Here is a 16287-nt window from a genome sequence, read left to right on the forward strand (position 1 = left end):
AAAGTATGCAAACTGCCACCTGGAATAACAGATATCAGTACCTGCGCTCATACACCTTGAATAGTCTATGTGAGTAGCTTTAAAAGCCTGTGACTGTCAAGACCCTGAACGTGATGACCAAAGATAATTTAAACTTTATTCAGAGCTTTGACGAAATTGTTGCTACGCTCAGCAAATACTGTGAGGAGTCCAAAGATATTACACTGTTCCTTTCCATTTCAATAAAATACAAATAACATTACATTCATGTTGATTGGGTATGGCTTTGCGGCTATTCTCTAAATATTCTTTTGACAGAACATTGTTGTTGAGAATCACCACAAACTCATCACACACTTGTGGATGTACAACTCATTTTAAAGTAGACAGATTGCTAGGACAAATTAGTGATGCTTTAAATCCCCTGATTTGATTATAATCAACTTTAAAAAGTCAAGAGAGAGCAAACCAGAAAAATCTGTAAGAGAATAAAACAGGAAAATACTCGTGGAAAAACTTAAATTGTTTTCTTTTTCTCCTTTTAAATTAATTTGATGGTCTTTCTGGTAAAAATAAAATAAAATAAATTATTTTTAAAAAATAAATTAAATAAGTAAAATACAACTATTTTTTATTAATTTATTATCAATTATTTTTCAATAGAAAACATTTCCTCAGAAGCTAGACACCCTGTACACATCACTGGTTTTAATGAGAACAGATGACTACACATCCCATGCTGGTGTCGGTGCTGGGCTCGCGGCACGGGGGGAAGTCGCAGCGCGAGCCCGGATGTGGACGTGGCACAGCGCTGCGGCAGTTCCGCTGAATGTCCGCCTCCGATACCAAGAAGGGATTAGTGAGATACACCCCGGGACGACATTGGCCTCACACTTTATCGGTCCCCGGCTTTCACAGTTTACCCCAAATAAAGGATCGCCCTACTAATTACAACACTTCAAAGGTAGGGTTCGATGCTAAAACTGTTCATCTGGGAGGTTTTAGACCGGTGTAGCCAGCGCTAGCTTGTCTTGTGCTACGTTTGCTAACGCTAGCTAGTTCTACGGCACAGCTAGCATCTGTTCCGTGAACTAGCTAGCTTGCTAAGCCTAGCTAAGACATGCTACCACCGGTTGTGCCGTAACGATCACAGTTGATCCAGCAGCCGCTGCTGCTGTCAACGTTCAAGCGGTGTTGCTGCTAACGCTAGCAGGCTAGCCGACACAGCTCAGAAGTTTGCAGAACCACAGAGGACCATTTCGTCCGGCTTGTTGGATCGATACCGATTAGCAATATCAGATTTTAATCAGGCTAAATGTTTTTTATTGACATCTTGTCTTGTTTTAGCATGCTAGCTAGCTGGTTCACCGTAATGCGGTGCCGAAGCTGTTTTTGTTAGCATGCTGCAACACCAGTCAGCTTTCCACGCATTCGGTGCTTATCGAACTTTACCCCAACAACGTAGCCACGTGATTTTCCTGCCATTTGTCAATTATTAACTGCTTAAACTTTGGAAAACGTTTCCTCTTGGTTTCTGTATTTGTTAACCCCTCATGTTCGACCTGGGCAGGAGAGCAGATGTGGGTCACTGCGTAGGCCCGACATACTAAATAGCTGTAAGGCTCCAGCGATTGTATTTCTCGTCGTGGCACCTACACTCCTGAATTATTCAAAGGCCCCGCTCGTTTAGCCCGTGTATGTCTGTCAGATGATACTCATCTCTCTCATATAAGTTAGTCTCCAGAAGACAAATGAGAAAACTACCCCACTTGTGCACTCCTGTTAGTGGGGTTGAAGTTGACATGTGATATGCAGGAGTAATGATGCTGATAAAGTAGACTACCACTGCGATACCTTCATGTGGTCTTCATCTGACTTTGCTGTTGTGACCTATAAACACTTAATTACATAAAATGAGTCCAGTAGACATTACACACTGAATTCAAGGGTTTGGTCTCATATCTGGTTTATTTGTCAGTGTGCATAATGAGATGAAGGACAAGACAGACAAACAAGGAGCTCATAGAAGTGGCACTGAATCAGGAAATGTGGTCATAAGAACCTTTGATTTGTGGCTGTGTGAGCAGAGAGGAGAGCCATGCTTCTCTGTTGTGTTCTCAGGTGCTGACAAACTCAGGTGGGTCGTAGGTGTGTCCTCAGGACTGCTGTACATTGTCAACCTCTGATTTTAGTGGTAAACAAATATGACCAGCTTGTGTCCGAAGGTGTGAAAGGATTTTTGAAAGAAGCCTATTTGTCAAGTTTTCAAAACTGAAAATGAAGTCCAATTGCATTCTTAGAATTATCACCACAGGAATGAGAATACACACACACACACACACACACACACACACACACACACACACACACACACACACTAAAAGGCTGTGTTGAGAACAGTGCATTTAAATAAAAAGTCTTTCTTAAATCAGCTGTTTTTATTGTGTGGATGCTTTGTCTCTGCAGCAGGAAAACTATAAAAATGTCCACATCGTGCAGTCTGTATGAGCTGTGAAACAGCCTCAACAAGTCTTTAAATTTAGAAATTATTTGTGGGTAAAATTGTCACAATTTCATTCAGATTTAGGGATGAACTGAGGATGAATGTAAACCAGCACACTCCAGTGGCCTCTCCATATGGCCAGCCCCATCCTGGCTATGCCCAGCCTGGCTACGCGCCCCTGGACGGGGGATACCCCACCCCTTACGCGCCGTACAACGGCCCGGCTCCAGCCTACCAGCCCGGCGCACCGCCACAAGGTAAGATGGCAGAGTGTGTAGAAAGAGCTGTGAGGCTCTCCATCAGCCTGAGCTGTAACCTTGCAGTGTCCTTCTTCCTGCTTCCTGCTCTGGCGTTGTTCATGTATGTATGAGAGGCTGTTAGGCTGTTTACTGCCTGCTGGTTTCTCCACGTTGCTTTACTCACTCCTCTACTTCTCTCTGCATTTCCTGTCTTTCCCTTTCTGTCCTTGTATTTCAGGTTATTCTCCTTTCCCAAGCTTTCCCTCTAAGGCTGTGCCTGCCAGCCCGGTCTCTGACCTTTCCTCTCCTCTTGACTTAGGTAACGGTCTCATCTTCTGATCTTCCTCTTTTCACCCTAAACACGTTCTGCCGTTTTTAAGTTTTGTCTTTGCTTACTTACCTTGTTACCCGTTTTATTACAGTAGAAGTCTTTCTCAATCCAGCAGCAGCGACTTTCAAACATAGCAGCCAAACCAGTTACTTACCTTTATATTACCTGAGTTTTGTTTGACTAATTTTAAATAGCTTTTTATTATTCAATGTAGATGTTGGAAATAAAATCTGCCGGTGGGCTGTGGGATGTTCTTCGGTTCCACAATGGCCAGTAGCCATGTTTAGATTAGTGCTCTAATCCCATCGTGTAATAACCTTGATATCAGAGCGAATTCTGGATTAATTTTTTTGCAGGCATGTTTCTAATCTTTTGTCGCTGTGTTTCAGGACCGGCCAGGGTTCCCCCATCAAGCAGCGCCCCACCTGTCTCTGCGCCTCAGGCATATAATCAGTACACTCAGAGTCATGGAGACATGCAGAATGGACCCCCACTCATGACACAAGCACCACCCAGGTAATCAGACGTGGATTGATCTTTGAGAAATGTATTTTTGATCCCATGAAACGTTGCCTTTTTTTTTACATTATATTCAAATTTTACTTAAACTTTTTTTAGACTAACATTTTTGCATAGTCTTTAAAGGAACTATGTTCATTTGTAGCCGGTTATTTAAATTCAACAGCACTCAGCAAACGACAGAATCCATTTGACACAGACAGAACTGCACTTGAGGTTGTGGGAGCGGAGGACTTGGTGCTCCTCCAGCAGGACTGTCATCTGGTCTGCTAGGAATGGAAGTAGAAGAGGAATAGACTGCAGCTGATGCTTTTAAAAGCTACAGACAAAATAACGGAGGAGAAAAGTGCAGTTCCATTTGAAGTCTGGATTCATTTTGTGCTGATACGAACGTTGAATGTAAGAGTGTCATGGAGGTGCATGACACAGCAGTGTTCTTTCGGGGGGTGGGGGGCTCTGATGGGTCCATTTCTCGGCTAAAATGTGTGTTTGCGAGGCCAGTGTTTTCAGATGAAGTCCCAAGCCAGCAGGTGGTTTGATAAATATATCAGTGAATCCATGTGTTCACGCAGGAGGTCGCCTCCACCCTCAGCACTCTTTTGGAAGCATGGGATTCTTATTTTAAGCGTAATTAGGATAGAAGCTGCTGCGTCAGTCGACTGACTATTTCTGTGTGTCGGCGCAGACGGTTTTAGAGGCGAAGCAGACTGAGAGGAGCCTTCAGTGCGCAGCGTGAAACAGCCTGACTTTTACGATGGTTTTCGTCTTGAGCTGTGGAAATGTCTTCTGAAGGGCGATTTGTGTTTCTCCCACTGGTGGTTTGACTTTGGGTGGATGATAATTCAGCCGTTCAGCTGCTCATTACCCCCTGACACAAGTTCTTTCCTGCAAATTTGCTAATGCGAGAAAGATGATGAAACACAAAGCAGGTTTCTAATATGCATAATTAAGAAAACGGGAGGGAACAGGTTTCTTGTGTACAGACAGGTTGGCTTGACTCGCTTTGGAGAAGCGATCTGGCAGCTAGAGAACCTGTGATTACGCTGCGATATGTTTGATTCCAGGCCTCCCGTGTCGCAGCCATTCAGCCATGGAGCTGTGAACATGTCGGGGCCGCCACAATCTTCCCACCCCCCTCAATACGGGGCCCCACCCACAATGCAGCAGGTCACTAACCAGATGACAGGGATGCACATCAGCTCTGGGCCGCCCACCCCTGCCGGGCCGGGATACGGTAAATTTCTGAAATAAAATTTGCTGTGGGTGTGTGTGTGTGTGTGTGTGTGTGTGTGTGTGTGTGTGTGTGTGTGTGTGGGTGGGATTAACACGTGTGTGTGACTCTTTCCTCAGCTCCGCCTCACACCTCCCAGCTGCCTGTTGGCACCGCCTACTCGGCCCCAGCTCCGCCCACCTACACCCACGCTCCTCCTCCTCCTACATCCTCCGCCCTGACCCAGCCCCCACCTGCCAGCGGCCCCCCCGCTGCTTCCCAGCAATATTACGGCGGCCCACCGCCACCTTCTCAACCGCCATTCAGCTCTTCTGGTTCCCTCCCTACCTCTCAGCACCAGTTCACCTCCTCAGCGCCACCACCGGCTCCCCCCTCCCAGCAAACCTTTCCCCCCACCTCTTACTCAGGTCCCCTGCCCCCAAACCAAGCTCCTGCTCCCCCAGTGTCACAGCAGCAGCAGCCATACTCCGCATCCCAGCCCCCCTTCTCCTCAGCACCTCCACCTGTCAGCCAGCCTGCCTACATGTGTGGCCCCCCTCCACCCACCCAGGGCTCCTTCCCACCGAGAGCACCCCCGCCTTCCTCCTATGCGGGATCTTTTCCTCCTCCTGCTCCCCCCACCACCTCCGTTCCTTCCAGCCAGTATCCGGGCCCTGTGCCACCCCAAATGCAGCCCCCTCCATCCCAGCTGTCACCCTATCACACGGGTCATCCTCCTCCTCCTCCAAGTACCCAGATGCCCCCCACTTCCATGGCTCAGAGCAACCACCTGCCTCCCAGACCACAGGCCCCCCCTGGGCCCCTACAGCAGCCCCCTCCTCGGCCTGGCATGCAGGGAGGGTACTCTCCTCAGCAGAACGGTGAGGAGGCGGCTTCTCGGTGGAATCATCTTAAATTCCAGCGTTCTCCTCCGTCACTGAGGTGTCGTCTCCTCCTGTTCAGGTGCGTTTGGGCAGATGAGGGCCCCCCAGCCTGGATACACTGGCCCTTATCCTGGGCAACAGAACTACGGAGCCCCAGCGCCAGCGCCAGCTCCTGCCCCGCATGTACAGAAAAGACTAGACCCAGACGCCATTCCTAGCCCGGTGAGCACACACACACACACACACACACACACACACACACACACACACACACACACATGCACACACCCACACACGATGATTTTAAGTAATATTAGTACTGTAATTTTTTTACTGCAGTGTTTATTGAATGTTTTTGTTGCTGATTTCTTAACCCTCTTCTAAAAAGGGAATAATTTTAATCGTTTAATTACAAATATGAAAAAACACAATATTTAATTTCTATAATTGTAAGTAATCTTACTCTTTGTAACCTCCTGTTAGCATTCCACTTAGCATGTGTGTCTGGCTAACCGGTTAGCCGCCTGCTTGCACTTGACTGTCATAATCTGCAGCACCACTAATCTGTAATCGATAATACTGATCCGTTTCTGTGTGAATAATAACAATTCTGCCTGTAAATCATCAGAGTCCCTTTGACTCTCTCTTCTCACACTCCTTTTTTTTTATTTTATATTTTCACTCTTTGTATTCATTTACTTTGTCCTGTTTTGCAAAATTTGCCGGACAAACTTTTGAATGCAAAGCAACCGTCTGACATGCCGGCTGTGCAGAAATCAAGACATAGAATAGACCCAGATGCTATCCCCAGCCCAGTAAGTCTCCTGTGTGCCTCCCTCCTTCCTCCTCCTCCTCCTCCTGCTCTCATCGTGTCTCCTCAGCACGCTTGCACTAACAGCTTTCACCTCCTCTCTCCTCCCTCTCATCCCTCAAAGTCAGCAGTGGTTGTCATCCTGATGACGGGTCCCATCGTTGCGTTCTAGTGTGGAAACGTTTGTTAACAGATGGTCCAGTTCTGAAAAGGCAAAAAGAAAAGAGATTCTTGTTTGTGTGACCAGCAGAAGAAATAAAGTGTAAAAACAGAGCAGTAACATTTATTTCAAATAAGTCACGTTATTTTAAAGAACATTCATCTATTTTTAAAGCAAGCACTTCAGCTTAAACTGAGGTTATCCAGTCAGCAGCTCAGACACCCAACCCTTCAAAGCCCCCCTCTCCCCCATCCTGCATGCCAGCCTTCATATTTTGACCTACCCATAATTCCTTGTGTGGATGGCGTGCCTTCACGAAGCCTGTCTTTTTATTCTAGGGATGTCGTTTAGTTTGTGAATCGACCTCAGCATGTTGTTTCCACTGTGACGGCTTTTTTCCACAGATGGGTGTCCAGTGTTTTTTGAATGTCTGCAGGTGTATGTGTGTGTGTGTGTGTTTATGTGTGTGTGTACATGTGTGCGACCCCTGCATGGTGTTACACAATCAACTCACAGACTTTCTGAGATCCGGATGTCATCTTTCTTGTGTGTTTAATCTATGAACGTCGTATGGAAGTGATTTTTTTTTTGTATCCGTCCCTCAGATCCAGGTCATAGAGGATGACAAGGCGAAAACCACCGAGCCATTCACCACAGGGGTCAGAGGTCAGGCCCCACCGCTGGTTACCACCAACTTCCAGGTCAAAGACCAAGGTAGGATCTCTGTCTTGGGGTGCGGGGGGGGGGTGTTGACCGTGTTGGTGATCTTAACAGAAGGGGGGTGTGTGTTTAGGGAATGCCAGTCCCAGGTTTATGCGCTGTACGGCCTACAACATGCCCTGCACAGCCGATATGGCCAAGCAGTCTCAGGTGCCACTGGCCGCCGTCATCAAGCCCCTCGCCACGCTGCCACCAGATGAGGTGAGGACCCCCCCACCCACCCATCGTGACCACTGATATAACGTAGTTTTCTTCTCAAAATAACCTAATATGTGTCAAATATTGAGTTTGAGATGCAAAAACCAATGTAAGAATCAATCAGAGCTGCATCAGAACGTTTTGATCTTTTACTATTTAAGCAGAAAATCAAACTACCTGTCTGGTTGTTATTTTTTCAGTTGGCAGTATAATAATTTAAGACTGTTCCTCTGAAAACCTGCCTTCTTTTTCCCCCTGGACGTGTCAGTGAGTCTGTTTTCAGAGGGTTTCTTTACATCTGGACAGATTCCGCCCACAGCTTGTTTAGAAAAAGAGATTATTTTCCAGCCTGAAAGGTGGTCATTCTGACGGGAGGCGTGTGATGCCTGTGGGATAATCTGTACTGAAATCACAGCGGCGGCGATGACATGACCTGGTTTTTGTGCCTTCTCGACATTCTAAACCAGAATCCATTTTGGTCTAGTGTTACATCATTCTGAACAAACAGCTTCACAATAAAGAGGGAGTCGAGCGGCACTTCCTGTTTCAGTCACCGTGTTCAAGACTTTTCTGAAGCTGAACGTGAATGAACGCTTCTGTCGTTGCTGCTCCTGTCAGAGCCCTCCGTACCTGGTGGACCACGGGGAGCGGGGTCCCATCCGCTGCAACCGTTGCAAGGCCTACATGTGTCCGTACATGCAGTTCATCGAGGGGGGGCGCCGCTTCCAGTGCGGGTTTTGCAGCTGCGTCACAGAGGGTGAGTCTGAGTCTGTGCTGGTGGATCTGAGGGTTCCTGTACGCCTCAGTGGACTGACGTCTCCCCGTCTCTCCAGTGCCTGCATTTTATTTCCAGCATCTGGACCACACTGGGAAGAGGGTGGACTGCTACGACCGGCCAGAACTCTCACTGGGTAGCTACGAGTTCCTGGCCACTGTTGACTACTGTAAGGTGAGTCATGGACCAGGAGGGGTCCGGAGCAGATCTTTACCCATGATGCTCAGGGATCAGCCAACGGTGTCATGGCGCCATGGCATCTCTACTGTGTGACTAATTATTAGTTTTCCAGTATTTCACACATAGTGTTCTCTTCCTCCCCACAGAACAACAAGCTTCCTCAGCCTCCAGCCTTCATCTTCTTAATCGATGTGTCCTACAACGCCGTGAAGAGCGGCATGGTCAGCATCGTCTGCCAGGAACTCAAGACCCTCCTGGACCTTCTGCCCAGGTAATCAAGAACATAAAGACAGGAGGGAAGGAGAAAGAAAAAGTGAAGAAGAGGATAAAAGTGTTGGAGGAAAGTTAGAGTTTAGGCAAAAGCTGGAAACCATTTCCTGTGAAATGAATGACGCTCCTTCTCCAATTTCCTCCTGGTTCTACTTTCAGGGAGAACCCAGAAATGGACTCCGTGGTGCAGGTGGGGTTTGTCACCTACAACAAGGTTTTGCACTTCTACAACGTCAAGTCGAGCTTGGCCCAGCCTCAGATGTTGGTGGTGTCTGACGTGTCGGACATGTTTTTACCTTTGCTCGACGGTTTCCTGGTCAACGTGAATGAGAGCCGGCTAGTTATCGAGAGGTAGGAGACCAGACACTCGCGTGTCTTTACTTAAAGTTTAAGGGTCTGGTTTAAAGAGGCTCTGTCCGTATGCCACAGTCTGCTGGACCAGATCCCACAGATGTTTGCAGACACCAGGGAGACGGAGACCGTCTTTGGACCCGTCATCCAGGCGGGATTGGAGGCGATGAAGGTAAACACATCCTGTCTGGAGAAATGACTCAGATCCATGCCGACCTCTGTTCAGGACACGTGACGCTGAGTCGGGACAGAACCTCCGACTCTCCTGATCGTCTCTGTGCTGCTGTGTCACGACTCAGGCGGCGGACTGCGCTGGGAAGCTGTTCGTGTTCCACACCTCGCTGCCGATCGCAGAGGCTCCCGGAAAACTGAAGAACAGGGAAGACAGGAAGTTGATTGGGACGGATAAGGAGAAGGTGAAGACCGGCAGCAGGTTGTGGTTGTTTTGTGTTTATGTTTGTCTCTAAAAAGAACCCCCTCCCCATCTCCTGTCATCTCCAGTCCCTGTTTCAGCCCCAGGTCAGCTTCTACAACTCCCTGGCGAAGGAGTGTGTCGCCCAAGGCTGTTGTGTGGATCTCTTCCTGTTCCCAAACCAATACGTGGACGTTGCCACGTTAGGGGTGGTTCCTGTGTCAACGGGAGGGTCCGTCTACAAATACACCTACTTCCAGGTGAATGTTATCCCCCCTTCCTGATGTTCTTCCGCCCCAATAATCCTGCAGTTCCATGTGTTTTACCCTGACGGCATTTTACTGAAACCTGAACCAGATTATTTGTCGCCGTTCGATCCTAAACGTTTGGGTTCTTTTCCGTCCTGCAGGCGGGGTCGGACAGGGAGTGCTTCTTGAACGACCTCAGACGAGACGTTCAGAAGCCGGTCGGGTTCGATGCCGTCATGAGGGTGCGAACCAGCACAGGTGGGGGGCTCCTCTGCTTGAAGGACCAATCAAACGAGCCTCAAATTGAACTGCTGACGTCAGCGTCCCTCTTCCTGTCGCCTCAGGTATCCGAGCGACGGACTTCTTCGGTTCCTTCTTCATGAGCAACACCACGGACGTGGAGCTGGCGGGCCTGGACTGCGACAAAGCCATCACGGTGGAGTTCAAGCATGACGACAAGCTCAGCGAGGAGACGGGGGCGCTCATGCAGGTGTGGACGCTTCACCCCGAAATCACAAAGTCCTCCTGCTTTCTGGGATGTGTCTTCTGTTGGATATAGCGGGACGTCCCTCGACCTGATTTGCAAATAATTGTTGTACCCTCAGTGCGCCGTGTTGTACACCAGCTGCAGCGGCCAGAGGCGTCTCCGTATCCACAACATGGCGGTGAACTGCTGCTCCCAGCTGGCTGACCTCTACCGCAACTGTGAGACCGACACCATCATCAACTTCTTCTCTAAATACGGTGAGCGTTCGTCTGCAGGAGGAAAGTGTAGAGGAGAGACCAAACACCTGAAGAATTCTACATGTTTATACGCGCATGTGTGTGTGTGTTTTCTGTAGCTTTCCGTGGCGTCCTGAACAACCCCACGAAGGCGGTGAGAGAGACTCTGATCAACCAGTGCGCTCAGATCCTGGCCTGCTACAGGAAGAACTGTGCGAGCCCGTCGTCAGCTGGTCAGGTACCGAACGCCCTCAGCATTCAGGCCCCAAACGCCTCACAAACGTCTTCGATGGCTCCGTGGTCATTCCCGCTCCTGTGTTTCCAGCTGATCCTCCCGGAGTGCATGAAGCTGCTGCCCGTCTACCTGAACTGCGTGCTGAAGAGCGACGTCCTGCTGCCGGGAGGCGACGTCTCGTTGGACGACCGGGCCTACCTGAGGCAGCTGATCAGCTGCATGGACGTCGCCGAGAGTCACGTCTTCTTCTACCCCCGCCTGCTGCCGCTGGTGAGACGCCCACGTCCGATCGCATCGGAAGCGCCGTGACGTCATCGGACCGGGCGGGTCGGTGAATCTCATCAATGTCTTCCTCTAGATTAAACTAGAAAGCGACGTGTTGCCGGTGGCGGTGAGGGACTCCGAGGAGAGGCTCTCCAAAGGCGGAGTTTACCTCCTGGAGACGGGGCTCCACCTCTTCCTGTGGGTGGGGGCCAGCGTGCAGCAGGAGCTGCTGGTCAACATCTTCGGCACGCCGAGCTTCAGCCAGCTGGACCCGAGCATGGTGAGATCAGCGTGGAGTCGCCACACATGTGCTGTGCTGTGATTCGTCTGAGTTGTTGTTGTTGTTGTTGTTGTTTGTGTGACGTCCACGATGTGTAAACGTCTGCTCTGCTTCAGACCAGCCTGCCGGTTCTGGACAACCCGTTCTCCATCAGACTGAGAGAGATCATCAGCTCCTTCAGAGCGCAGCGATCTCGATACATGAAGGTGAACTTCCTGTCCTCTTGTTCCATCAGGGTCAAACTCCGTTTTAGCGTTTCTCGTTCCTCAACTCGCATTTCCCAGTTTCATCTTGTTGCTCCCCCCCCCCCTCCTCTGCCTCTCCTCTCGTCCCCAGCTGATGGTGGTGAAACAGGAAGACAAAACCGAGCTGATCTTCAGGCACTTCCTGGTGGAGGACAAGAGCGCCAGCGGGGGGGCGTCATACGTGGACTTCCTGTGTCACATGCACAAGGAGATCCGCCAGCTTCTCAGCTAGGCCCGACCGACACACGACCCCCCCCCCCAGCTGTACGACCGATCCCCGGTTCCAACCCCACCCCCGCCAGTGAAAGAAAGCGCTTTATCTTCCGACACTAGCCGGCAGATGTTGTCGACGTTTATAGAGTTTTACTCGGCCTCAAACCTGCTGCTCCCAACAAAACTGGAGCACAACAACAGACAGTGGTGGGGGGTTGGAATGGGGGGGTTGTATATACACAACTGTATATGTATGCAAAAGAGTGAGTGTCAGAGATGGCTGACTGTAGTCGGTGTCATGTCTGTATTACTAGCACTGAAAGGCTGTTATGGGTGAATAATCGACCCTCGGATAGCAAAACACTTTTTATATGATTGAATCCTAATAGAGTGAAGGGCATCTACTGACACACAAGAACTATATGAACTATATTAATGCTGTTTGTTTCCTCTGTCCTCTACTCATGGCCTTAGTGCACCCTCTGCAGGCTGCTCAATCATCCTGTGTGTGTGTGTGTGTGTGCGTGCGTGCGTGCGTCCGTGCATGCGTGTGCGTGAGAAGACGAGTCGCCTGCTGCCCCGTCCTGACTGGGCTGCAATCTGACGACTTTTGACCCCCCCCGCCCCCCCAGAAAGCATTAGAAGATTATGTAAATGTGGGTCAGGTGTCCACAGACTACTGATTTGTTTTGTTCTCAGAGGTTTTGCTGAAGCAGGACATGAACTAAAATCAAGATCGAACACAGGATTAGTTTCCGTGGCGACTGGCAGCGTTTCAGCCTTCCTGTTATCTAAAGGTGCCCGTGTTTAAAAAATGCAAAGAGCTACTTCCAGCCGACAGAAACGAGCACAGGATGACATCAGAGGCTGGTGGTTGTGTAAATAAATAAAATATATTAATGTGTACAGAATGAACAGGAAAGAATCCTGAGACCTGCCTGAACAGCTGTGGTTCATTCATGGTCGGTTTCTCTGTGGTAAAGAGTCCAAAACGTAAAATCAGGGTTAATTCTGAATGGAGGGGGGCAGCGATGCCTTGGCTTGGGCTTTGATTGTATGAGTGTGTGTAAGTGTGTGTCTGAATAAGAGTGTGTGGGTGGATGTGGGGTCGGTCCTAGTGAATTTCTCCTGGGGAACAGAGGGATCAGCCAACACGCTCGCTCTCACTCACACACACACACACACACACACTCCCCATGAGGCTAAAACCAGTGTTCATTGATGACTCTGTTTTTAGCCGTGACTGTTTGGTGTGTGAGCAGCCCTCTGTCCCTTCGTTTTGTTCTCGCCCCTCCGTCTCCACGGTAATCTTCATTTCTGTTCCTGTTTACGTTATTTTTTTCTTTCATTGCCTCCTGGGACTGCTAATAAAATGATTGTTGAAAGTGAAATCCCACATCGTGCTTCTCCCTCCTGTGTTTTTATTTACCTGCGTTACTTTTTTATTTCAGGTTGAATGAAAGTCACCTGTATTTTGTTTCCCTATCCATCAAGAGCTTGATTGAATTTTCAAAACAAAAATGTCACCAGATGACTAAAATGAAGGTCTAATACCAAAATGCAGACAGAGTTTAAAAAATATATATTTGTAGAGAAAAATAACATTTTAAAATCACCAATAAAGCACCAATAAAATCACTGAATGCAGCAGAATGCTTTGATTTGATTTTCAGTATTACAACTCTGAAATGTGACAACAAAAAAGTTTGAAGATTACACATTAAACAGAAAAATCAAAGGAATACTGTCTAATGCTTTAATCCAATTTACTCTTGAAACACCATGAATGCATTCTTTTAATTGGCTCATGATTAGAAGTTGATGTGGTACTTAAGATGTAATGTCCAGCTGCATGGTGTGAGACATTTAGTTCACATCCCATTTCTTTTTGGGAGATGAACACAGTCAAGGGCAAAGTAGTTGAATATATTTCTTAATCAATCACAGGGGTTGTTTGCTCATAATATTTATTGAACCAATCATCTGGCACATTAATATTTAAACCACTCTGATACTCATGAGTGACACTCAAAAGGTCATCAGGACTGCAACCAGAGCTCAATCTGAACTCTTCTCAAAATAAATAAATACATTTATACAACTCTTATCTTTGATCAAATTATTTTTTTAAAACATTTTCTTCTAATCTGTGGCGTTATTGTTAGTATTTTATTTTTGTAAATGTTCCAGGAAATGAAAAATAACTCCAACCCAAATCGCCAAAACAGACAGCCGCCACTAGGGGGAGCCATCGTGTAACAAGCGTGGGCAGCTCATTTCCGGTTTACATTAGCCCATTTATTTTTAATTCATTATTCCTACAGATTTAGAACTTTGTGAGCAGGACTGGAAACATATTGTAATTTGTTTTAAAAAGTATTCTCTGACCCTACATGTATTTTTAACATCATTTAATTGATTCAACACAGTTTTGTCTTCAGAACTCGCCTCATTCTTTACATGCTGACCAGGCATGGCTCTGCTTCATGCAATCTTAACAGCTCATGTTGTTGACATCCATTTCTACCTGTTTCATTCCTCTTCTCTGCTTCTGCTGACAATTCACTGTTCCTGGATCAGTGGAGACAACACCTGTTAAAGCATTCTGGAAGAGTTTTTACCCATAATCACTCTGTTCATGTTCTGAACGTCCTCCGGAGTAGAAATGACTTGTGTGAAATCTGATGATCTTTGTTAGTTATGGACAGAATAATGTTTGAGTTGAACTGACTTTTACTGAACTCTACAGTCACCTAAAAGAAAAAAAAAGACAGATCCACGTCATTCTAATTGCTAGTGTTCAGAATTATGCTCTTATTATTCCCCTTGGCTGAGCTGACTAAGCCCAGTGGCATTTGAGAAGCAGCACCTTTCTTTTCATGCAAACAGCTCCACAAACCGACGCAAGAGTGCTGCCGACGCCATCACATCCGTGAGGGCCCGATCAGCTGAGCGGCTGGGGGGGGTCGTGCTCCCTTTGCCTCCGGGGCATCATGATGATATCTGTCCAAAGAGGAGAGAGTGTTGCTCATTCATGACTCAGCTCTTGGCATCGTTCGCTCTCTGGGTTGTGATGATGTAACATGTGGCATATTCACCCGTATTAGTCACAAGTAAAGGAGAAGTCACGCCTTAGTGCATCGCTGCTGCTGCCTGTGTCGGCCTCGCTTCGAGAGGCCCGTAAAGACAAGATCCACCCGGACAGGATATGTGGGTGGATCACTACTCGCTTTCTACATACTGTATGTTAAACCTGTGTGATTATGATAATCCACTCACGCTTCCTCCAATTAACTTTTGCTCTCAGCATTTGGCAACACTCAAGAAAATTGTTTATTTGATCCAATTAAGTTTCATTCTATTCAAACATGCAGCTCTCAGAACTTGATCCGTGACAAATGTCTCAGTAAACCACCAACTTCCTGTTTCATCACTTCTATTCACCACAGAAACAGGCTCCTCCTTTGCATCCTCGCATTAATTATGATGACTGACAAGTTTGTATATACTTTAAATTCAAATAACATGCATGTGTGTGAGGATCCAAAAATAATAAAGAGGTATTCTTAATTTTATCTGCACAGTTCTGCTGCAGTCTTAGCTGGTTTTCATTTCTTTACTTTGGAAATGTTACTAAGTCTCAGAGAAAACTTCTGCTTTTAACCAAAAATCTTTTCAGCACTGAGCCAGAAGAATGTCAGATTTCCCAGTGGATCCTCCTTTTAATATCTGCCATCATGAGCGGCGTGGAGCGGGACTCATCCATCTGTCTGTTACGTTTCATTTACGAAGCGTAACTCAAAAACTCTTTTAATATTTTTCTCCAATCTTTGTACTCACATCAATCACAACAAAAAGTGTCGCCCTACATGATGTTTTTTTGTCATTTACATTCTTATTATTTGAGCTTTGCCTTTTGATCTTTTTCTCAGATATGCAATTCACAAAAATCAGGAGTAACATGGAAAACCTATTGATTCTACATGATGATCAGGATCTGGTGAAGGAATCAATCGGTTCTGCTGAGACTTTTGTACCATTTTCAGAAATATCAGCACAGACAGATGACATTCATTCACCTTTTCCTCTGCAACAAGGAAGAAAGGATGAAAGGAAGGAAGTCAAATTGAAGTGTCATCCCATATGTGACACATGCACTGAAGAAAGGCCGTGAGGTTGCAGAAGAGGAAGATGACAAAAGGTCCGACCAGAGAAAATGGCACAGACTTCTTCTTTCTTCGTCCTTTTTCCTAACTGCTAATTTCAGCCGAAACATCCCACTTTCTCTCCTCTGCCTCCTGCGTGCTTTTACTCCTCTTCCCTCCTCTGTCTTTCATCAAGGCGTAGTGTGTGGTTTGGCGTGAGATAAAGGCTGAGGAGTTCACCATTATGTAACTTCTGTGGAGGATGAGGAGGTGGAGGAAGAGTAGGAGAACAGGCCGGGTTAGCATGTAGGAAAAGGAGGGCAGGAGAGGACTGGTAGCCTACGTTGTGGTGCTCATTTGTCTTCCAAACACACACACATGCAGGCCTTACG

The 16287-nt window shown here is 47.3% G+C and overlaps 1 protein-coding gene across 5 annotated transcripts; it reads left to right on the forward strand.

Moving 5' to 3' along the window:
* The first annotated feature begins 791 nt into the window (after positions 1-791).
* sec24c (SEC24 homolog C, COPII coat complex component) lies at positions 792-13148 on the forward strand. 5 transcript variants are annotated; one of them, XM_068304955.1, is made up of 25 exons: positions 792-943; positions 2561-2739; positions 2960-3040; positions 3442-3568; positions 4636-4805; positions 4922-5662; positions 5745-5887; positions 6412-6480; positions 7242-7350; positions 7430-7557; positions 8173-8311; positions 8388-8503; positions 8656-8780; positions 8939-9130; positions 9209-9302; positions 9430-9546; positions 9632-9802; positions 9952-10048; positions 10135-10280; positions 10396-10534; positions 10633-10751; positions 10839-11018; positions 11107-11292; positions 11409-11498; positions 11629-13148. In XM_068304955.1, the coding sequence occupies exons 2-25, from the start codon at positions 2580-2582 to the stop codon at positions 11767-11769; spliced, it is 3780 nt and encodes a 1259-aa protein (XP_068161056.1). In that variant the 5' UTR covers positions 792-943; positions 2561-2579; the 3' UTR covers positions 11770-13148. The 5 variants fall into 5 exon arrangements, with proteins under 5 accessions (XP_068161056.1, XP_068161055.1, XP_068161057.1 ...); XM_068304954.1 differs by having other exon boundaries at positions 10633-11018; XM_068304956.1 differs by lacking the exon at positions 6412-6480.
* The last annotated feature ends 3139 nt before the right edge of the window (positions 13149-16287 follow it).

This window comes from Antennarius striatus, chromosome 21, assembly GCF_040054535.1.
Source record: "Antennarius striatus isolate MH-2024 chromosome 21, ASM4005453v1, whole genome shotgun sequence".
Lineage (NCBI taxonomy): Eukaryota > Metazoa > Chordata > Actinopteri > Lophiiformes > Antennariidae > Antennarius > Antennarius striatus.

Bases quoted from the DNA above. Each gene is read 5' to 3' on its own strand.
- sec24c (XM_068304954.1), top strand. From the start codon at position 2,580: ATGAATGTAAACCAGCACACTCCAGTGGCCTCTCCATATGGCCAGCCC. The intron at 10,281-10,395 runs GTGTGGACGCTT...TTGTACCCTCAG, and splicing joins AGACGGGGGCGCTCATGCAG to TGCGCCGTGTTGTACACCAG. The intron at 10,535-10,632 runs GTGAGCGTTCGT...TGTTTTCTGTAG, and splicing joins CAACTTCTTCTCTAAATACG to CTTTCCGTGGCGTCCTGAAC.